Source organism: Vidua chalybeata, chromosome 15 (assembly GCF_026979565.1).
Source record: "Vidua chalybeata isolate OUT-0048 chromosome 15, bVidCha1 merged haplotype, whole genome shotgun sequence".
NCBI classification, from domain to species: Eukaryota; Metazoa; Chordata; class Aves; order Passeriformes; family Viduidae; genus Vidua; species Vidua chalybeata.
This window is the reverse complement of record NC_071544.1, coordinates 3,895,192-3,919,914: the sequence shown is the minus strand read 5'-3', so window position 1 is coordinate 3,919,914 and position 24,723 is coordinate 3,895,192. Positions and strand designations below refer to the sequence as shown.

Here is a 24,723-nt window from a genome sequence, read left to right as displayed (position 1 = left end):
GCAGCAAAGCTGATTATCACTCAATTAAAAGAAATCAGAAATGATATCTATACCAGCTTTGGTAAAGCTCTTGACATTAGGTCTGCCTTATCAATTTATTAACTTATTTTAGCATAATTTGTAGGATAAAGCATGCTAAGAACAGTGCACATACAGTGGTAGCTTTAAGAAAACAGACGTGGAAGGAATTATTTCAGTGAGAATAGAAACATGAATTGAACTAGAATGGTACAAGACATCATGAAAGTGAGTTCAGATGAACTATTAAGGGAGCTTTACTCATAAACATGTCCTGCTATGTTCTAATAACAATTTAATTCAACACATATTTTGTAGATGCTGAAGACTGAGTCACACAACATACACACTTATTACAAACAGGGATGCTTGGAGCAACTGGAGCAAATCCTGCTTCATTGCAATAATTCCTCTGAATTGCTTCATCTTTCATTCTTCTCTAAAGACAATCAAGTGAATTTAAGACAGACTTTTCAGTGTCTTAAAGCACCAACATTCCCAGGAGCATGCCAGGAGCACACAGATTTGCTCTGCTACATTATTTAAATTTTGGTTGATAATTATTCTCTTCAGCCACTCAATTCTTCCAAAACATCCGGACGCTGCCTCAGCCCCCACCCTCTCCCTTGGACTGGATGGAGTTCATGACTGGAGAAATAACTCCAATTGTCTCTTCACACTTTGTGCTTCAGCCCTTCCGGGCTCTCCAGCCTTGGCAATCGCAGCCCCTCATCCCGGACAGCTCGGAGCCTCCCTGCCCTCCCTGATGCACAAAATCAGGATTGAGTCCGACACTCCATCACCCCCACATCGAGCAGAGCAGCTCTTACAGCAGAGCCAATAACAACAGCAATCAGATGCTGAAGTCTTGCACAATCTTCAGCTCAGTAATTCTGTAGGTATCTATAAATAAAATACCTTGCACAACGTTCAAATCCTTTTATACATGAGGATGCAAAAATTCAAAGCAACACTACTACATTGCAGCAAGTTCCTATTGTAGTCAGAGGTTATTTTGCTACCATCTGAACCCTCTCTCTCTGTTATAATATCCAACATAATCTGGATTATAAAGTTTGGGCTCTCATCATAGTTGTGAATCTTAAATGTACCCAGGTCAATCCCTAATTTAATTCCTCAGCATCTTCAACACTATGGGTTTGGGGTCCTTTAACCAGCTGCTCATTTCAGAGTTCTGGTTGCCCAGTTGTGCTTCTCCAGGCACACAGAAGCCAAATTGAAGATTACTAAAGCACAACCCAGTTCTCTCTCTACAGCTCTGTAATGGTTTGGTGTTGCAGTTCTGATACATGGGCACACAAAACACACTCATTCGCATGTTCTTATTGCAAATGCTGTGTTTGCCCTAAGACAAGGTTCTATTTTGTGCTTTAAACAAAACTCAATTTTTAATTTTTTTTTTTCTGATCTGAAAAAAATACCAGACTTCAGGCCTAATTCTGTTACCTTTTGGCCAGAAAAGAAATTGTCTAAATTTAGTTCCCTTTAGAAGGAACACAGTTGTTGCATTCGGTTAAAGCCACTTAATATCAATAAGTGCTCAAGAACAACAAATTTTCATCTGTTTCAGAGAACTCTCAGGCAAACAGTGACATTCCTAACAACAAAACTGAAGATCCTTGATGCCCAATAATTTCATGGCAGTAGCTGATTCTGCATTTCAGTGACAAACACAAGTCCTAGATGGGCAGTATTTTGAAAAATATTTATTGTTTAATTAAATATTAATTTGTCTTTAACCTGAGATAACATTACACAGAATGAAAATCCATGGAAAACAAAAATAACCTGCCATCTAAGGAGAAGGAGCACCAGACTTAATTGCAGACCTCAGATATTTCTTCATTTACATCAATAAAGAATTCAATAAGAGCAGTAGGGAAACTGTATTTAAGGAAAAATGAACTGCCATACACTTCAAAAAACAGCTCTTACCCAAGTTAAACAGCACTAGGATTCTTTCCTGTCCAGCTGCTTCCTAAGTAAGGTAAATATTCATTTCTAGTCACAGAACCTCAAACACAAAGTTGAGTTTCTGTTCCTGTTAAGTTTTCAAAGTGGTTACCACACACCAGTTCAAAGCTGCACGCATTTGTGTCACAGCAGGGACAAACAAATCAGCCCAGAACCCAACACTGTGAAAGGAATCTTGATTCAACCAGCACCCCACAATCTACAGGAAAGATGAATTTCTCTGCATCTCATTTTTTGTCTTTTCCAAGAAGGAATGCATAAAATTTGTGTGTCACAGAACAAAGCTTAGGAACTAATAAAAACCTCTCTTGTTCCTCCTAAAAACAGGTCAGGATCCAACACACCATCTAGAATTCCCATCAAAACAAACCTCACCTGGGACACAATTCATGGGACTTCCAAATGTTCATGAAAAACAGAAGAAAAATAATTTTCCAAGAAACTTAAGAGCACCTGTTTTGAAGTGACAGCACACATCCTTTGCTATGATTAATCTGTACCACATTCCAAAGGGTTTATTTTAAATGGCAAGTCAACATTGAAAACATGGGAGCTAAAATCCAAGTGATAATGAATTAATCCAGATTCCTGGAGCTGGGGAACTGGTGTTTCTCATTAGCCCAATTCATCCATGCAACTAAAGCAGCCGTCACCCCTGAGAAACAAGGATTTTCTGTGCCACTGCACTGCTAAAGGACTTTGTCAGCCCAAAGCATCCTGAGTGGCAGCTGAGACATCCCCTGGAAGTTTTTCTGTGCTTTGTTTTCCCCATCCCCAGGTAACACACAGCACCTGAGCTGGAGCAAACTGCACTTTCCACAGCAATGCAGCTTTTCACCCTTGACCTGGCTGTCTCTTGCACTCCAGAAACATAAAGCCATGAGGAAAAACTTCTTGATTTTTAGGAAAGCTATCTGCAGGGCTGGAGGCAAAAAGCTGTTCAGTAAAGCCTCCCCCCTTCTTTAGGATTGCTTAGTTCTTGGTTTGGGAACACGCTAAAACCAGGACCAGGAAAGAGACAAAAATGCACTCCCATGTGTGAACGTACCCACACAGCAGATTCTGGCTGCCCTTTCCAGTCTTCACACACCCAGTGTCTGTTTTATTATTTTAACCATTTTCCAGGATTTCTGCTGTGCAGCTAATTTTCTTTAATGGGTATGAACTGCCACCAGCCTCTTAACCTTAAATGACCATAATTCCCAACAGAAAGCACTTGGCAATTCTCTCTTTTGCCTTCAATCCAAGAACTTCAAAGTTACTGTGATAAACTACTCAATTATAACACTATCCTGAAGCCCTCTGGCAGCACAATCTGCATATCTTCAGATTGAACATATTTTCATCTCAAGTTTTGCAATGCAGGAAATGAATTCCTGCGACTGGGTTTTATGAAATACACAAATTCCACTAGATTCCAAATCACATGGGCAAGTATGAACATCACTTCTAAGGAAAGACAAAAACTTCAAAATCATATTCAGCTGAGGTAATTCCAATTTTTTAAAAAATAGTCCATTTCATCTCTATAAGACTCGAGTTATTTTTTTTCTTCTTATCAGCTGACTTTGCAAAGGAGCATGAGAATTTATTTTTATTTCTACTGAGCTGTAGAAAGACTGGCACTCTCTGAACTTTTCACATCATTTAGTTCAATAGAAGAAAAATATTCAAAGCCCTCCCTCTGAGAGGAAATAAACCCATGCAACAACCACAGGTGGGGTACTGCATGAGCAGGAAGATGCTTTGCAGCAAAGTCTCCTGAAGTCCCACTGTGCCCCAAAACTCCAGCAGTGGCCCTTGGAGCAGCAAAGGCCACCTGAACCACAGACAGAGGGGGCTGAGAATTTGGAAGAATTCACTACTGCCTTGTCCTGTGGGTTTCTGACAGCCCATCTGCACCCTGGGTCAGTGCAGGCTCTCGAGAAGCTGTCTGATGACATTTGAACAGAGGCTGAGACACCTGGGTTTGTTGAACTTAAATTAAAGAAAGGTTAAGGGGAGATCCTACTGCAAACTATAACCAGCAGCTTGGAGAATACAGACCCCCTTCCCTGATCTGCAGTAAGAACAAGCCACAGGTGGAGAAACACTGAGAGAGAAAAAAACAAGCCCTGCTACAACCACCAGTGCTTTCCAAATATTCTGCACAGTTTCAGCAACAAGAACTGCACAGATCCACACAGAAATCCTGGGATCCAGCACTGTGGACATCTTATACAAGAGTAACAATCAACTCACTATTCCACATTTCTGAAGTTTTTGCTGTAGTTGCTGGATACCACGTGTGTGACCCTGGATAGTTTCAGTCCTCAGGAAAATTTAAATAGCAATTAAACAGCCACACAATAGTTGGAGTGTGCAAATCCCATGCTGCAGTCCATCATAGTTTTGTAACACACCTACACGACAGCTTTTAATTCAGAAAAGGTTAGATCCTCTGCTCTGATTAGAGAAGGCTTTCAGGTATGAGTCAGACTGTTTTCTTTCTGTCTGAACAATGAGCAAAACGGACCTTCGAGGTTAAGTGCCCTAATTTTGTGAATAAGCTGTCCATTCTTAAGCCATTATAGTGCTGCTTGGTTAATAACACACATTAAGTGTCCAAATGATCTGGAACTGCTTGCAGACAACACACTTCTGCCATCCTTATAAAAATAAGAAAAAAAAAATATTTGGCAAACTACAGATGTTAAGAAATATCCAGGAGGAAAATCCCTTCACTTTTTGCAGCTTGTGCAGTTCAATTCCAGGCTGAATTCCCTACAGCAGACTGCAGTGGAAGTCATACCAAGGCCCACAGAAAGCAGCATAATGGATTGAGTAATTCAAGTATTCTGCTTCTTCCAAGGAAATACATGTTTGTCTCAGCCTGCAGGAATTCCTGTCTAATTATTAGAGTGCACAGGTTTTATTATCCACAAAAAGGAATGGTTATGCTGACAGCATAATGTTTAACAGTACATTTTACACTCCTGTGTCCTTCACCTCTGTCCCCAGAGTCCTGTACTTGCTCTTGATGTGTTCCAGATCTCCTCTGGCAGTGTCACCTGTGCCCTGGTGAAAGACAGAGACACTGCAGGAAGAATGAGAGGGGTGGAGGCTGTCCTGGCACTTCCTCGTGTGCCAGAGCACAGCTGGGCTAAAGAGGCACCTGGTGATGGAGCTCCAGCACAGGAGGGAGAGCACAGACAGCACCCAGGGGTGCAGGAACACTGCCCAAACCTCAAGTGATGGTCTGAGCAAAGTCAAAGCTCATCTGGAGCTCAAGCTGGCAAGGGTCACCAAGAAAAGCTCCTAGCAGTACATCAGCTATAAAATAATTCACAGAACGACTGAGTTGGAAGAGACCTTCAAGATCATTGAGTCCAACCCATGCCCTAAATCCTCAATTAAAATAATACAACAACAAACAAGATGTGATGGCTCAGTGACAGACTGAGGTGCTCAGAGCCTTCACCAGCACAGCCTCCCATGTTCTTGTGCTCAAGAGGAGAGGAACAGCCAGGAGTGACAGACACCCCTTGAGAGCCCCTGACCTGAGCAAGGCTGCAGGAAGACAGGACACAGCTGCTGGTGCAGAGATCAGGCTGATACAGCCCAGCCCTGACACCTCCAACACAGGCAAGTATCACACCTCTGCCTTGAAAAGGTTAAAAGCACAAAATGGCAAAGTGCAGGCTGCTCAGCAGCAGCCTCAGTTTGGTACTGGAAAAGTCGCTGAAAATACGACATGAGGCAATTTCTGGTTTTCAAAACCCAAATGGACATTTTCTGTCTGAATTCCATGTTCTTTGAGCACAGGCTGAACCAGGAGACATCATGAAGTCCCTCCCAACCTTAGTGATTCCATGATTCTAATTTTCTGCAAAGGCAAAGGGTAAAACAAGTATTTGTTGTCTTTTGTTTCGGGGCGAGTTCAGGGAATGGCAGAAAACTTTAAATATGAAGTATATAAAAAAAATAATACTTTAAAATACAGCTGCTACAGAAACATGGTTTAATATGAAGAAGGCAGGATATGCACATCATAAAGAGGAGCAAGTACAGTTCTGTGTCAGATTAGCTCAAGCATCGTTTTAATTCATACTAAAAAATAAACCCCAGGGTTAACAATTGCACATACAAAAGGTCACTTTTTTACTTCTTTTAAATTCTTGATCTTGTTTAGCCATTCCTACTTAACTCCCCCAACTGGAACTCTTCTTTCATGTCCAGCAGGACCAGCTGGTTACACGGATTTCAGGTGGTCAGACCAGCCCAGTGCTGTTCCAGAGCTCAGACTGCCACAAAGGCACAAATCAGACCACGTCAAGCTTTCTCTGGGCCATATTTTCACTCGGCTTCCACATGGGCAATGTCATCAGGATATCAACACAGATGTGCCTGTGCTTCAGTGTTTGACACTTCAGGACTCATCTGGGCAAAAAGCATTGCTGCAAACTTCAGCAAAACGCACATTGCTTTGATTTTGTACTTCACTGAAGTGTGGTGTGTGACTGAACAGATCACAGTGTTCGGGTGCTCTTCACTAATGCAGACAACCTGATATTTCAGACTTGCAATATTTCACACCTGCTCCTCACTGCTGTAAATTCTTGATAACTTGGAAAGACATTCTACAAACAAATTATTTTAGTGAAGCCTGGCATGAAAATCAAGCCTTGATTTCATCACCCTGCTCACTTTCAGACATGCACAGACTAGAAACCCTTCCCAGATCTTTTCCTGGAAAGGTAAGAGAGATCTCTGTTTATGTTTGGGGTTTTTCTTTTTGTTGCTGTTCAGGGCTTTGGTTTTTTAATGTAAAAAGCATCCAGTTTCACCAACTCTATTCATTCCTAGCACCACCACACTGAGTGTAACATGTCTACAGAGGCCACTGAGGAGCAGAGGAAGCCAAAATGTTGCAATAAAATGCGTAGGACAGTTTTAATATGTAAAATGAATTTTGAAGGAAGGGTTGTATTGACTTGATGTTAGCAACCAGATGTTGCAACCAATTTACAAGCAACTTTCTTCACTCTTGAGTAGACTCCCACCTTCCTTGTCCCCCATCCTCACCCCACTTTTGGATTTTTACTTGCTGCAGTAAAGCTGAATTGATTTCACAGTGTTTGCTAAATGAACACAAAACTCAAGTTTTCCTAAAGCCTTTGCACAGAAATCTGATGTTTCAAGTTACTGAAACTCTTCATGCTTATAAAACCAGTTTGTACTAACCCTGCTGCATACATGAGGGCAGTGGAAGAACCAGCTTGGAAATTATCTATTCTATAAAATGAAATTAATATTAACTGGGATTAACTGGGAACAATCCATTTTCATCTTCTAAAAAACTTCATAAGCAATTAGCTAAAAAACTATCCAAAATGGAAAAAAAATGAATATAAAACCAAAGCCAAACAAACCCCCCAAAATCCATAAAACACTTCTGATTGTTCCTTATCTTCTGCTGCCTTTTCACATGGTATCTATTAAAACTCAAAGCTCCAAAGGATCATTGGGCTGTTTCCTACACTTTCACATTCTTATCTGAGAAACTTATATCCAGATGTGTATTTTCATCTCTCTGAAGAACCAGCCTTTCCCTCAGGGCCTTATTTCTCAGTATCTATTTCCACTTCTGGAAAACAAGTTCTCTTTGCTCAAGAATTTCCCTTCCATCATTTTTTTTTTCACTTCTTTTTTCTGGTCTCCAGCTAACCTCCCTGCTGCATTTATCTAGGCATTTCAGAAATGCACAATTGCTTCCCTGTACCATTGCCTCACAGTGAGCTCTTTTTTGTGCCCAGCTGTATTCTCCAAACCCCACCTCTAACCAGCTCTACCACTTCAAGAGGATGAGACTGCCACTCACCACTCTACAACAATTTCACACAGGCTTGTGACCCAGAGGCTCCCACATTGTTCAGTGATGCTGTAACCACTGCTGCCCTCCCCAAAGAAAGATGTTTCATCCAGGTTTTGCCAAAATCAGCATTTCAAAAAAAAAAAAAAAAAAAAGTTCCTAATATAATTCTTCCCCAGTCTAAACAAAACCATCACACAGACAAAAGACAAAACTGGAGAAAATCCATAAGTTCCCACTAAAGTCCAGGCAAAATGTGCTTCAGGACAAACAGGAAGGCACAAGACACAAACTGCTTTCTGGACTCATCTTCTCCTTGCTGAAATTTCTCAGAGTCATATTTAAACAACACAACTGCTTTAATTAAACATTGCTGTCCCCATAGCTGTGGACAAGCAGTACATACATATGCAGGATTACTTTAATGGGCTGGATGTCCTGTGATCACATCTGTTCTGTGAACTTTTTATGCTACACACTCTATCCTAAACCAGAGAGAATGGGCAAACTGCTGATTGCTGCCTCCTTATTGGGAGAGCAGAAAAATCATTAATGTAAAGTTAAATTATATTCTTACATAGGGAATGTGTAACAATGCAGGATTTATTTGTTCATTCACCTTGGATAAGACAGCACATCCCAAGGAACACAATATAAAATTCTAAGGAAGAGCCTTCCATTTTTGGACAAGCCTTTTGTAATCTTCAAAGGAAAACTGAAGTCAAGAATTTGAATATTTTTTATTTTGGGACAAATTGTGGAAAAAGCTCTTCCAAGTACAGTCAATTTTTTGCATTAGGTTGGTATCTTGTAACATATGACACTGCATTTAGTGCTAACACCCAAAACCCTCTTAGGCAGACAGACAACCAAGTACTACTACAACAACTCAAAAAGCTGCTAAAATATTTGAAGAAGTGCTCAATATTGCCCAGTGCACACCCAGAGAAAATGTCAGAGATGACAATTCAGTAGGACAGTTTTGCTAAACTGCCTTAAAATACTTGGTTTTACTCTGACCTGAGAAAGTGATGAAGGCTCACAGCTCATGATATCATTTGAAACGTTCAGGATTATTTATTTGGTACACCAGTAATAGCTCACAGTCTACTAACATTTGTATTCTGCACCAGTTAATTATCACATCCTTACCTGCCACAGGAGAAAAGGAAAGACCAATGGAAAAAAAAGCCCAAGGACTCAGGAATAGTCCTCTATCTAGCATGCACCTTGCTTCTGCTATCAAATGTTATCTTCCTAATAGTTAAATACTTCTCTTTTGACACATTTCACAAGAAAGTTGATTTCCACACTCTTGCCCTCTATTCTGTTCCTCTCTCTCCCCACAGTGAAATAGCCAACCCTGACAGAATCCAGCTCTTGAAATAAAGTTTGGAGACAGACATTAAAAGCTACATTTGATTGTGCAGTGATTTTGGAGATCAGAACCTCAGCTCCACTAATATGAAATTTATTACCATTTCTGTTATCATGCCTAGAAGCACCCTCACAATAGCTCAAGATTTCTTCATATTGAGCACTGTGTAAAGATTTCCCAAGGGATTTTCTGCAAAGAAAAAAGAGCAAAGGGATGAAGACAAGCAGATGAAACAGAACAGGTGAGTATGGGAGGAACTGTCCTCAATCCAACACAGCCTAACTTGCACTCTGTGTTTTTAACTGATATAATTAAAATTACAGTCAATTTTAAGTTTTGTAAAACAAACTGTTGTTTGTTTGTTTTAACAAGGACTGTTCCTCTCAAGAAACAGCATCAGAATGGAAGGGAAAATAAGAATAAATCTATCAGAAATGGAGTTCAGCACCATCCTCCCCACACTTTCTACAAGGACATTGACAGGCTGTTAAAAATGGGTTACTGAACTCCAAATCATTGACCTCCAGAGCAGTCTGCCCTCCCCTTTCATGGAGCCCTGGCTGAAACAGAATCACCAATCTGTGTCTCTGTAGAAGCAAAGGTGCAGAGAAAACATCCTGAAAAACTCAGGCAGCTCCTGTGTCCTGTGGGTGACTGCTGGGATGCAGACACAGCACAACGTCACCACTGTGTCCCCACAGCACAGAAGAGGGGCAATGAATTCCTAAATACAACATTAATTCCAATTAATTCCCAAATACAACACTGCTGCTCCAAACCACACTGACTGTGGGGCATGGGGCAGCCAGTGAGGCACCAACAGGGACAATGTGTCCCAAAATCCTGCACTCCAAAAGCATTTGAGAGTTCTCATCAGTACCCTGGCACTAATTCCACCAGGCTGATCCCTCTCCAGGCAGCTGAAGCAGGAATAAAGGCAGGCACAGCATCCTGCAGGCAGGAAAAACACAGGACTCTCCTGAGAAGTCCCTTTACCAGAAAGTTAAGAATCATTTCTGCAGCAGTACTGCAGCTGTTGAGGAAAACAGGTAAAATGAACTGCTGGGTAACATCAGCTTGATAATCAATTTAGAAGCAAATTTCAGATAGATTTTGAAGACTGATCAATGGAAAGTCAAGACAAGACCAGCTTTAAAACTGAGTTTTCTGCCTCATTTTAACCATACTCAGTAAACCATACAGTAAACCATGTTTACTGTAAATGCTCCCTTCACCAGTGACAGCAAAGCAGATTTGAAGCAAAGGCTACAGTCTCATTTCTACCTGAGACAAAATTAGGGTCTTAGAAAAAGAAGTAGATCACAAATAGAAAGGTAAAAATCTAATTAAAAGCTCCAGAAATCTATCAATCATAAGATTAAAATCATATATTGCAGCCATCAAACAGATGGTGTAAAAGCAAAATACAAAAATTTATTCTGACAGAGACAACTGACAGACCAGATTCAGTTGCAGAGGGGGGAAAAAAAAGGCTGAAAATAACTGGCAGAGGTAAGAATCTGCCTCTTAAATTCCCTTTTCTGTGGAGATGGCCTTCAACTCAATCTCACATTTACTGAGTACAGAGCACAGACCTGCTCCCTTATCTTTGATGTATTTAATACCATTAGACAAACTGTCAGTTCCTTACAAGGCCATTTGCTAATGGGGAAGAAGCAGTTCTTGCCATTGACAAGATCCATTCAAGATCTTAAATGAAGATATGTCTGTCTAGAAAATACTGAAAGCAGACTTGGAAATAAAGCATTACAGATCTCTGGAGAAAAGACTTGAAAAATACTGACAACAGAGCCTGGGCCATATTGCTACCCAAATATGACTGGAACCCAGCCTTTTCTTATCCTGAATACAACTTACACAACAAACAAAAAAGTAAGATTCATATTGCTTTACACTGGCAAACTGTTGGTGAGCATAAGAGGGATGGGAGTCACCACAGCAGTCCTAGATCAAAATCCACATCGTGCTATGCTAAATCAATGAGAACTTCTGGAAGCTTCCTGTGACCTCAGCAGCAGAAAGGAGCCAAGGACTGTTGGAATCCTGGATGCTGAGAATTTTAAACTTTCTGTGCTGAAAGGCACAGACCCAAAAGAGAACACTGCCTTTGACCTGAGGCTGTGGAGAAGACTAAAAATTGATTAATAGCACTGGGATTATGAGTGTGTAGTTGGTTAGAAGTGTGTAATGTCACAGAGTGGAAAACTTAGAGTTTAGGGTTTTAGAATATAGTAATAAATATTTAAAAAGGATGGAGATTTTAGAGTGGAGACAGGTTTTTATTCGCCTTCTTCCTTCTTCTTCATGGGTTTGGGTGATGTTTTGTGATTGGACAGAAAGGTCCACATTGCAGACTTTGAAGGATCAGTTATTGGGTTAAAAGGGAAAATAATCTAGGTGTTCTTTCTTAATTGGATAGTTTAGTCTTAAAAGACCTTGTAACAAGAGATACTTAACCATTTTGTGCCTTGCTAATGAAAGACTGCAGAACTCATGGCTGTGAAGCTGTTTCACTGATAACAAATAATAAACACCTGAGTCCAGACATGAAACACCGTCTCAAGTGCCTTCAATCCCGACCTCAACAGAGGCAGAAAACAAATACAGAGAAGCCACAAAGGACAGGAGACACACTTCCACCAGCCTGTCCCTCAGACCTCACAAGACAGGGAATAAAACTGACCTCTGTTATAACATTTTCTGAACACCACTGCTCCATCTACACCAGGACAGACAGACTGACAATCCCCTGAAGGAACCTCTGCCCCACGTCCCCTGCACTCAGCCACTCTCCATCGTGTTGCCAACATCATTCTTCTTGAAAAAGCTTTGCCCTTTGAGGTTCACTTTGGCTTTGCTCCCCAAACTTACCTTCCTTCCTCAGCTGAAGTTAGAAGCTTGCTGTGGAGGACAAGCCTCCTGAGGAGGACAAGCATCACTGTTTTGTTCTGCAGGATGGAAAATAAGCCCAACAGGAAAAGAGAAGCCCCTTCAAAGGGCTGTGGGACCACAAATGTGTGAGTGGATTCCTACAGGTGATCCACACTGTGGGAAATCAAGCAACAAAAAACTTTATCAAGGGTTTTGGGAAAATTAAGCTCCAAGTAATTTGGGCTGTTAATTCCTGGGAGGGAATACATCCTGATTTAAGCCTTCTGACTGGTCTCTGCAGTATATAAACTCACTTCTTTACATGCAGTCAGTGAAATTACTCACTGAATATCCTTATTAGATCCAAGTCCTTTTCCCCTATTACCATTACCCCCAAACACCTTGTGAGATTTCTGTGAAAAAATCATTTTTCTCTGTTCTGTGGAAATTGAGGAATAGCCTAAATACTCTTTAAAACACAGACAATAAGTATCAGAAGCCAATGTCCACAGAGGACAAGCTACTTTTGTTTTAAACACGACTGGAAATGTTTGTACCCTGGCAGTGACATTCCAAAAGGTGACAGGTAGTTCTCACTATAAAGGTCAAATGACAGTGCAAAACACAAGGAGTTTTATACAACTAAAGTGCCAATAAAAGAGTATCAGGATTTACTTTTTTTATTGGCCTCACATCCCTACAGGTAAGTTATACCTTTATTATTGCCTACATGCTTCCCCAAACCCATAGAGTGGACAAATTCCAGGGATATAAAAACAATACTCATTTTAGGACTTCCCAAAAGACAGCAGCTGCTCTTTAGAGGGGCAATTTTCCTTTGGCCTAATTCCTTTGCATGAATCAATACTCAGCTGCAAAAGTAAGAATATGAATAAAAGTAAATAGTCTCAAAGAAGCTCATTAAAAAGTTCTGCAGGAAGTAGCCTGGTCTCTTTCATCTCAAAATCTAATCCAAATTTGTGCAAATAAATACAGGCAACATGACAATGGCCACTATTTGCTTCTGCAGCTACCAATTTACAACAGCTAATTCCATCCTCCTTCCTGCTTCCATCACTTCAAAACCACATCACAAATTTAATAGCACCAGACTGACCCTACCCAGGTTTGTGCCAACATCCACTCAAGCACTACTAGTCAGGGTTACATTAGGAAAGGGAATTTTCCCCATAAAATCAGAGAACTCAGCCGAGTTTGCCCAGGATCAGTCCCTCCAAGAGCAAGCTTTCCAAGCCAAAGCCAGGTACATCCACTTGCTGACACATGACCTAGGGAAAAAAATATCTGAGAAATGCTTCATGCAAGGTTTTGGAGACAATTACTACAAACAAATGAGTGGTAATCCCTAGTGGGAAGAACTCTAGAAAAGCAGAATGTCAGTGTAAGAGTCACATAATTATATTTGCATGTGTTTAACATCACCTTCTGCAGGAATATGGAAGCATTCAAGACAGGAGCTTAGATTTAATTTGGAGAATTGAGGAAGTTGAAGACTTATTACAAGCCAGTGCAACTTCAGCAGCTCCATGCACCTAGGCCAAAACCACCATAATAATATATTTGTGTGACAGAAACCCCAGACCACATGAAAACTCAGGAGTAAGCACATGACTAAGCTTCTAAATTGCACCTAAATGTGGACACACTCAATTTAGCTGCTCAAAGCACAGAACAGATTGGTCCTGCAAGCTTTATCAATTTAGCAAGGTAAAGAATCCTTCAAATGAAAGGCAAAACAAAGCAATGACTAACACAGGAGAGCTATCAATTAACAAGAGCCTAAGACACCAAACAAACTCATCAAGAACTCAAACATGGTTAAATTCTCCAAAGAAGCTTTTTATACATATGTAATGTGCTGCTAAGAGACAGGGAGATAACCAGGCATGAATGGGAGGAAAATCACAAAGGCTCATGCTTCACATTCAAACAGGAGGCAGACACTGACCCAGAAGACTTCTGAGCAGCTTCTCAGTGTCACTGGTTCCTTTCAGAGCTGAAGAACTCAACTGTCAGGCAGGTGACTTTGATTTATGCATCATCTCCAACTAAATGTGGCTATCAGCATTATTAAGTGTTATAAAGAGCCACATGTAGGATATTCTACATATATAGAAAACATTTCCACTGAAGGAAAATATATAAATAATCACATCCAAGAACTGAAGCACAGCTAAGGAAAGTCTGATTATGGGAGCTTGATGGAGCAATCCTAAGGAACATTTCAGAAAGGTAAAATATCTGTTAAATATTTGGGATTCTCATGGATGTGTTTACATATCCCTAAATTTTCTTCCTTTATTAGGTCAAAATCAGTTGCCCAGCTAAAATATAAGAATCGCTGTGCCCACTCCAGAAGTTATCTAATAAATTACCAGTTTTTCTCCAAAACACAAAAAAAATCTATCAACTTCTCTTTTTGGTAAGGTGCTAAGTTGTACACAAGTGTGGAAGGGATCAGTAAATACTAACAACAACCACAAGGGCAGCTCTGCCATCCTGCTCAAGGACCCCTGTGGAGCATCACATTCTGCAATATGAGGAAATGTTGTAAATATGGATTATGATGGCTATCCTGAGCATTCCTTCTCCAGAACAAGCACAATTGGAAGTCGCCCCTGGAAGTGACAAGGATTTGCTTCACTACCTATTTTCTCCAGACTGAGTAATTTCATTGTGCAGCAGGACAGTTTTCACCTCTTTTTAGCTCTTCATGAGAGGTGAGCCAAAGCTTTCATCTCAACCACACAATTAGAAGACTATCATAGAACATAATAACAAGGGAAAAACTGCAACACAAACCTAACACTACTTGCTATATTTGCAAAGTCACTATTAAAGATCAGTCTGTGTAAAAATTAAAAATAGAAGTATGGGATTGTTTTATAACTCTGTTTCTGTGATCACGGGATAATCTGTGGATTCCCTTCAAGGTAGAAATCACAGGTACAAACCTACAGACCTTCAAAGTGCTCGGGAAAAAAAAGAAATCAAGCATGCATCTCATTTCTCATGAAGAATCAGTAATCAAAGCTAGTTCATTTAATAGAACTTCTCAATAAGAAATTCTTTTCCCCCTAAAGATATTTCCCATTGTTTCCTTAATGTTATATTTTCAGTTTTCCTGGGTTTCATATTAACACAAATTTGAATAATATTTAACTTGGCTCCATTAGCCCAAACAATCTGTAACATTTGTCCAAACATAACTCTAAAAGAGTTGGTGGCAAAATATTTTAAGTGGTGCCATTAGATCTTTCACTAATTAAAGCAAAAAGTTTCCGACTTGAACAGGTATGTGGAATTTTTAGCTCAGGAGAATGCAGAGAGAAATAAATACTTTTCCAGAGAATAACAGTTTAAAAGGCACTACGTGTGTGGCCATCAAGAAACTTGTTAAAATTATTTTCCAACATATAAACATTTCTCTGAGATTAAAAATATTTTTGTGATTTCAGATACGATCAATTTGGTCTTATTTACATGTTAAACATACTAGTAAGGAGATTACACATCAACCCACTGTTATGTCATAAATAGTTACAGGTTGCTGTGGAGCACAGGGCAAAATGAGATCCTCTGATATATCCTGTGGCTGACTGATGTTTCACCTATGAGCAGAATTTCAACTCAAGAGGAATGGAGTCTCTTTCTCTCTACTGCTTACATCAGAAAGCCCAAGTTGGTGCAATTAGTAGAAATCTAGACTTGAAGGAACTGATACAAGCTTTAAAACAGTTGTAATGGATATGTTGGTGAACACTACAAAAACAGTGAAAGGCTCAAAATGGACTGACAGAAATGAAAACTGAAAACAGTATTTAAAATATGGATTAAAGTGTTACCACATGACCTTCTGTATCCTATTTCCACAAGGTTTCAGCCACTGGATGATCCAACAATACACTATTTATATATGTAAAAAAACCCCAAACAAACCATCCAGCACAGCTACATTTCACATGTATCAGTGGTGGTATCTCTGAGGTTAAATGTTCAAACTGAATATTGTGAAATCGCTACTATTGTTCTTTTGAAAGCTGTTAATCTAAAATTTAAATCTGTAAATAACACCAAAAAGAACAAGACCAAGACAGTGATTATGCTCTCCTTCATTCTTTTTTAACACTTAACCTGCCAAGGCTAAGAGCCTTCTTCTTCTGGCTCAGCTTCCTGCAGCATCAAGGAAAGTTCACATCTCTGTGATGTTCTTTCTCGCAAATGAAACCCAGTAACAACATTAATTCAGCCCTCCTAAAACTCCAGCTACAACAAATTACCATTTATGAAATGGTTCTCAGGTGGCCAACTAACCTTGTGCTTGTGAATCATTTTAGTCTGCAATTTAAAAGTTTAATTCTAGCCTTTAACTCTTTTAACCATTCACACGCCTCACCAGTGAAGCACACAAACCACCCATGTTATCACACATACTTGGCATGCTCCCCTGGCACTGGGTTGCTGTGGGGTTTGTTGTTTCAGATTTGGGTTTGGTTTTTTTTTTTTTTTGGCCCTAAAATGCCAGGTTGCTGCCCACCAATTTTAGAGTGCACAGTTTCAGGCACAGAAGTTAAGGTTTCTATACCACGGACATCTGAAAGCTATTGCTCACGCAGCTGAGGTTAAAAGGAGGGCTGATATGGCCACAAAACATTAAAGGTTGTAGAATAGTGTAGTAAGAAAGCTGCATATTGCTATCATCTAAGAGCTCTCAGCACTATAAAATGCATTCAGAAACAGCCAAGCATTCTATAAAATTTCATTCTGGGACAGAACTTAGCCTTTAGGAGTGCTCTTTGCACACAAACTTTGTTTGCTTAGTAACCTCATCCAGCTTTCTTCCTCGGAGGAAAAACTGCCCGAGAATTTGAAGTTTCCCCAAGTCTATGACCCAGAAGGAAATAAAACAGGAAGTCAGGCCATACAATCTACAGCATTTGCTTACAAGTTCAAAAACATTTTAAGTCAGGGGCTAACCAACAAGAGGCACAGCTGAGTGCGCTCTCCTGGGGTCACCCCGGAGCGCCGCGCGGGGCTCTGTTTAACATCCCCTCGGACGTGTCCCTCTAGCATCCCCCCCGGAGATGTCCCTCTAACACTGCCCCCCTGGAGATGTCCCTCTAACATCCCCGCCGGAGATGTCCCTCTAACATCCCCCCTGGAGATGTCCCTCTAACATCCCCCCTGGAGATGTCCCTCTAACATCCCCCCCCGGAGATGTCCCTCTAACATACCCCCCCGGAGATGTCCCTCTAACATACCCCCTCCAAGATGTCCCTCTAACATCCCCCCCCGGAGATGTCCCTCTAACATCCCCCCTCCAAGATGTCCCTCTAACATCCCCCCCGGAGATGTCCCTCTAACATCCCCCCCTGGAGATGTCCCTCTAACATCCCCCCTCCAAGATGTCCCTCTAACATCCCCCCCCGGAGATGTCCCTCTAACATCCCCCCCGGAGATGTCCCTCTAACATCCCCCCCCGGAGATGTCCCTCTAACATCCCCCCCCGGAGATGTCCCTCTAACATCCCCCCCTGGAGATGTCCCTCTAACATCCCCCCCGGAGATGTCCCTCTAACATCCCCCCTGGAGATGTCCCTCTAACACTCCCCCCTGGACGTGTCCCTCTAACATCCCCCCCGGACGCGTCCCTATCTCGCACGGGGCATTCTCTGAGCTGTGCCATCTGCTATGCATTAAGGCACGTCAGAGACGCCGTCCCCTGCACCGGGCGAGTGCCAGAACTCTATCAGAAAACTCAGCTTTACTTTCAGCTTTCTCCCTAGGAACTCACTGAGCAAGTAAAAACAGTCAGCTCGAAAACTCCCGAGAACTTACAATGCAGGGGATTTGCTATGAACACATTCATTATTCTCCGTGCTCCCCACAGCGTTACGTTGCTATCATAAACCCTGAGGCAGATTAAAAATCGAATACCCAGCTTCCCCGTAGCAGTTAAAAACAGAAATTAGACGCTGTTTAATGTGACTTCTCCATTTGAATTAGTTTATGGAAGCAGTCGGTTTTCCATGGTGATGAAATCACCATGCTGAGAAAGTAAGGAGAAACTGCTACCAGCCGCCAGGTGAAAACATCCAGGTTTCTAATTGCATATTAAATTGGTGTTTGCACTGACAGTGATTACAGCCGGGAGCACTCCAGGTACAGCTCCGAACTCCATTTCAAGCAAGTCACTGCAAAACCCGATCAGGCGGCAGCTAAAAGTTACCGTGAAACTCTGAAACCGATCGTTTGTACAAAGGCACAGCGGCAGGAGCGCTGGAACTCCCGAAAAGCTCCTCCCCTTCCCTCCTGAAAACATTAATCCGTGTTGGATTGCTGAAACTCCTGTTACCGAGTGCTCTGCACTGATAGGCAGGTGTTGGGAAACTCGTCCCAGGTGTTCCTACAAGTGCTCGAGAAGCCCTTAACGGTTTTTACTTACAGTCTCTCCGCATTCCTGGGAATATCCCTCGGCACAGTTTTGAGTCCCAGTCCATGACAATCCACGTTGGAAGCAATACACGTACACTTATGCGGGCATCCTCCAACAGGCATCCAACTCACGGAGCTCCAAAAGCTCAGGATGGTTCCAAGGCACAGAAGCGCGCTTCTCCCACCAGACAACATGGTTCTCGATCGCTTCAGTGGGTATAAAAGTGAGCGCGAGCAGCCGGCCCTTAAAGATGAAATGCCTCTAAGAAAAAAGGGAAAAGAAAACAAGAGGCTCTTAGTACAGCCCAAGGGAACCCACCACTGCCATCATCGCCGGAGCACCAGCAAAGCTTCAAAGGCGCCCGAGAAGGTCACGTTAGGTGGAAGAAGGTGGGGAATTGCCTTTCGGGCTCAGGTTTCTTTCTGTTATCTACGAACGGTACCAGAAGGCAGATAGTTTAACAGAGCTCGAGCCAGATGCGTCCTCAGATGAAAGAGAACCCGGGAGCAGAGGCAAACACACACAAAACATCCATCAGGAGCGGCGGCAACCTCCAAAACAGCCTCCTCCGCTCTGCACCGCCCCACCTGGGCCGGGCAGGTAAACCCGCGGAGGGGACGGCCGGGGCTTCGCAGCGACCCCTCCGCCGCGGGCCCGCCCCCGCCGCGGGCTGTGTCGGGGCTGATGCGTGCCTGAGCCGGGCTGTGCGGGGCCGTGCCGGGCTGTGCGGGGCCGTGCCGGAGCCGTGCCGGGCTGTGCGGGGCTGTGCCGGAGCAGCGCTGCCGAGCGCGGAGCGGGGATGGAGCGGGCGCACCCCCCCCGGCGCGCCATTGGCCGCCGCGCCTGACGTCACCGCCCGCCCGGCCCGGGCCCGCCGCGCCGCGGGTTCGGGACCCGCGGGGACCGGGACAGGGACGGGGATGGGGACAGGGGCAGCGCGGAGCGGGGCCCGCCCGGGGACAGCGCGGAGGGGACTCGGCGGCGCCTCGCAGCCCCTGCTTCCCTTCCCCGCCCGGCGCCGCGGCGGGGGGACGAGGCTCCCGGAGCGGGGGCGAGCCCCCTCTGGCCCCGGTTCGGGTTTCGGGAAGGAATGTGCGGGCTGGAGCACGGGAACGGGCGCGAAGCGGCTCCGCGGTGCCTCTGCGGCCGGGGAGGCTGCGCCGCCTTTTGTTGCCCGCGTTCGCTCTCCCCGAGTACCCCCTGGCGGCGGCTGCTCGGCCGGGGACACCCGGGCTGTGCTCCCCCCGCACACCGCTCCGGGGACACCCGGGCTGTGCTCCCCCCGCACACCGCTCCGGGGACACCCGGGCTGTGCTCCCGCACACCGCCGGGGACACCCGGGCTGTGCTCCCCCCGCACACCGCTCCGGGGACACCCGGGCTGTGCTCCCGCACACCGCCGGGGACACCCGGGCTGTGCTCCCCCCGCACACCGCTCCGGGGACACCCGGGCTGTGCTCCCCCCGCACACCGCTCCGGGGACACCCGGGCTGTGCTCCCCCCGCACACCGGCACCGTCCCTGTCCCGCCCCAGCCCGAGCGCCTCCCGTGCCGGGATTCCGCTGGGGTCACTGCTGAGCTTCGAGCGCCGAAGTTCAGCACCAAAAGTTGAAACTTTGAAAAATTTGCTTAAGACAAAAGCAGGGTCTCTGCACATGGTCATCCTGTTCCGATTTGGTGCGGTTTAAGGCTCAGATATTTTACCCAAAGAGGGCCAAAAAAGGCAGCACACCCCAAAAGTCCTCGAGCGCTGGGAAAATGGCAAGTCCTGCCACAAGGCATTTTTTTAAGGTAAAGTCTTGGCACTTTAGCAGGAAGGGTCTCCCCATAGTGCACCATACACACAGTGACCTCCTGACCAAAATAAAGCTGGTGAATGCACATCATGAACATCCACCTGTTTCAATAAACCATGTTTCTTATTTCACAAACTTCACAATAGTTCAAAAGACAGGTTTATGACTAACTTACTTGGGAACACAGATAATCTGTTCTTTATCTGCATCACAAACTTGTGGTCCATGACTATGGAGTCTAGGCTCTGATCCTGTGGCTAAGGAAGTTTTCTACAAGAATCATGGCAGCATTACCACAAAACCCTCACAGCACTCCAAAGACTTGACATGGTTAAGTTACATTAGGACTCAGGTTCTCAGGTTGTGCCCAAAATGTGCTCTCATCTTTTTTCTAAAAATATTTACTATTTTAAGTGAAGGGCTAGCAGGAAAACCACTGTAAGATATTCACCACAAGCTATGGATATGGCCTTCCAGATCATAAATAACCTGTTCATTTCTGGCAATGTTTTCTTCATGTTTTGATTACTGAAGTTTGGAATTACCTGAGGCATTCCTGCCCTCCCGGATAGCTGTTTTTGCCCAAACCAGTGAAGTGTCCCCCTTCACAGCCAACAAAGCAGCTACTTGTCTACTACCCTCTGTAACAAGCAAAGATTTGGCACTCAAGTGTTTCCCTGTGAAGGCAAATTTGTCAAAGAGCACAAGCAAGACCACAAGTTAACCTTCAGCTCTCCTGGTCTTTGTCTGAAAAAGCAAGAAAGTTGTTTTTCTCATATAAAAGTGAATTATTTGCATTAAAAATTGCACTTGTTTATAGAAACCACCCTAATCAAGCCTTCAGATTGAACCCCTTACATGAGAACCCAAAGCTCAGCGCAGTGGCCCTTATATAGCAGCATCCAGCCCTAGAGGCTTAGGGACAAGTGACACAAGGTTTGAAAATGCCCAGAGGGACTCGGCTGTCACCCCTTGAGCTTTATGCTGCTTCAGAAAAGATTAGAAAACACTATCCCCTCACCCATCCCAAACCCACAGAAACCAAAAGCTTGGGAAGGCGTGCATCACCCTGCCCAGATTCCCAAATTAACCTCTCCTTTCCCGGATCAAAAGGCAGAGGAGAATGAGCTTGACCACTAGCATGAGCAGAAGTAAGGGGCAAAGCCCCAGAGCCCTGTCCAGCCTCAGGGTGCCCAAAGCAGCAGGGATAACAACCAGGAGGCCCGAGGGGTGTCCCTCTCCTCTTCCCTCTCCAGAGGCCAAGGCACAGCCAGCCCCAGGCATGTCACCGACACTCAGCACTATCTATTCTGAGGCCAGCACCCTCCGTCAAGTGTGAGCCTACAAGAGATCAGCTCTTGAACAAGGAACAGCTGGTTCAGACCAGGCAAGACAGAAATTACACTGCTTAGGAAGACAAAGTACTCGCAAAGCTCTGAAGTCTCTTCTGCACAGACTGATGGTGTAATGCCCTTAGCTCATTCTGACACTGAAAATACTTTTGTTGGAACCTGACTTCCCCTGGCAGCCAGGCAACATCATTCCAAGGAAAGGCTCTTTTCCTGTTCCAGTTCACTAGCAATCATCTTCCCAGCTCTGGAGATGGCCCTAAGGAAAGGCACACACCCCTCGCCTCAGGATGGGGGTACAGAAGCAGTTGGATGCTCAGTAAATAAGATTATAAGATTATAGGTAATGCAGACATCGTAGCCTGATGGAATTTTTTTAAACAGTTTATCTGTGATGAATTTCAAATTCTAACAAAACAATATCCCTAAAACCTCTTCAACACTGTCATCCAAAGCAGTTGACAAATTCCATGCTTCAGTGATAATCCCTCACAATAAAATTTCCCTGAAAGACAAGTGAACCTGATTAAATGGCAGAAAAACTGATGATCCAAAAGCCTAGTCTATCCTTGAAACATACTTAATTTTATAAAAGCTAAGAGGCACATTCTCCTGCATTCCAGTTAAAACAGCTCTTAAAGGGAGATGGCCACAGTGGAGCAGGGTGTTAACTCTGTTGGTTTTCCTTCAGACACCTCCTATGGCTCCTGGCTCACAGCAATTGCCACAGGCTGGCAAACAAGTCACTCTTCATTCTCTTTCCAGGGCATTGGCAGAGGTCAGCACAGCAAATGTAACACTAAACTGCACAAATTATTGGATAATTTGAATAAATAAAGTGTTTCTCCCTAATATAAATACAAATTTAGACAAGTTATTTTTAGGAGGCATCTAAAGCTGGACAGCTTTTATCTGTACTATTTCCTCAAGAATTAGACACTACCAACATTTCCATATATGTAAAACCCCTTACAAACAAGATTACTATCAAAGGTGTGCTGTCTGCTCAGCAGGGTTTTAAATCTTGCCTGCTGCTTCTGCAATAAGAAATATACTACAAAGAAACATAGTTTCTCTTAGTAAATAAGTAGTTCACTACCTAGAACATCTTTGAAAAATAATACATAAATATTTGTTTTCAAGTAAGGAAAAAAAGTAGTTTTGCTTTTTTTCCCCTTAGCATGGGATGACATTTACTAAGCAGATGTTCAGACTATATCTATATTCAAGCAGTGCTGCCACCTAAGTACTTCTGTAGCTGCCTTCTCTCGAGAATCCACCATCAACATCACCAGTACCTCCACCTTGCAATGGCACCCCCCACACCAGCCTAGGAAAGCTGAGTTCTGTGAGCAGGCTGGGCAGAACCAGACAGAGCCATCACAGCAGCTGCTTGGGGAGAGGTAAGGGGGGAAAAAACCAAACAAACACCAAAATAGAAATCTGGACAATTTTGAGCTTCCAACACATTCTTCGCGAAACACGCAAGCACAAGTGTTTACGGTTAATTTCAAGATAAATTACATGGTGTGTCTGTCATGCATAACGTCACTGTCCCTTGTTGGGGACTTCCTGGGCAGTTGTGCAGAGGCACACGCTGTGCAGCAAGTGTGGCTTGTCTGAGAAGCACAGGACTCGCTGCACTGGTGCTGTGCATGTGGCATGCACATGTGCAGGACAGCTGATGGCTCCCAAATGCACAATAATCAGTTGTCTAGAGGCCTGATGGGACCTGGTCAGCTGGATGAAGTCCTGAAATCTAAAAGTTTATGGGCAAAAAATTAAGACCCTCTAAAGGAATCCAAGCATGTGGCACTCTGGTTGAAGAACATCACAGAAGCCCGTGCTGCAGGACTACCTGCACAGCAGAGCAGAGCTTCCACCAGCAGCAGCAACCAGGAGGGTGGAGAGGAAGTGATTAATTTTGATCACTTCAAAGGAATCAAGCCTTGAATCTTATCATAAGTCACAAGGCTCTCTGAACAGCTCAAAGAGGAGCTCTCAAGCACATCAGACACATCGCTTAATGCTTCCCCACATGACCAGGCTGATGTGTGCATTTCAAACCCCGCCTAATTTTAAAGCCCCTGATGCAACCACCGGGGCAGCAGTGACATACAGCGAGTTAAATAAAGTCGCCGAGCACATTGCCTAAAAAGGACATAATGCAAACCCTCGGGCACCCTGTCCACGCCGAGGAATTGGAAGTGGATTTTGAGCGGGAGCTGGGAACAGGCTGGGAGCGGTGCGAGATGCCGCTGCCCGGTCCCGCTCGGGGTCGCGGTGCCCTCTCGCGGCCGCGGCGCTGTCCCCGAGCCCTCCCGGCATCGTTCTTCGCGTTAGCCGAGAAAACAGCCACTTGCTTTCTTTGTTAAGGATGAGTTAAGCTAAGCAAACAGCGTCTGCATCTCTGCCTCTGTTTTTAAATATTGTGCCTATTGAAATAAGCACGTACTGCTCTTAAAATACTATAAAATGAAAGCAGTCATCAGATCCAAGACATTACTGAAGGTTACTGCTTCCTCTGAAATAGCAAAGAGATTACAAAGTCCAGCCAAGGAAAGAAGCTTCAAACAGGTTAAAATCTCAGCAACCTGTACATCTTTACTCATAAACCCACTCCCACTGGGAGACGTGGGAAGAGCGAAGGTGACTCCATGCCAGAAGGGCTCTGCCACTTGGTCCCCTGGCACACTGGGATTCACCACATAGGACACACAAAGTGTGGTAACTTTAAACAACAAAGAATTTAAATGGGATTTCTTCCACTTAAAACAGAACTCCCATGCACAGTAATTATGCAGGAGATCATGAATGAAACCTAAACCATCTATTTTCTCTCTTGCTTAGATTCAGAGACTGAATTGCAGTTGTCCTTGAAATTTAGAATTATTTTATTCTGTCAGTTTAATTCTAATAATGGATGGCATTGAATTCACTTGCTCCTTATAGTTTCTAATCTGCTATTGCTTCAGTATTCAAAGTGGGA

General features: G+C 43.6%; 1 protein-coding gene across 2 annotated transcripts in view; it reads right to left on the bottom strand.

Annotated features, from left to right (window-relative positions):
• The window catches only part of SLIT3 (slit guidance ligand 3), a 472,224-nt gene extending 453,438 nt beyond the window's left edge, over positions 1 to 18,786 (bottom strand). For both annotated transcript variants that reach the window (XM_053956603.1, XM_053956604.1), the window contains exon 1: positions 18,600 to 18,786. In XM_053956603.1, the coding sequence (XP_053812578.1) occupies positions 18,600 to 18,784 (185 nt within the window). In that variant the 5' untranslated portion in view covers positions 18,785 to 18,786. The remainder of the gene's footprint in view (positions 1 to 18,599) is intronic.
• Positions 18,787 to 24,723: the final 5,937 nt, after the last annotated feature.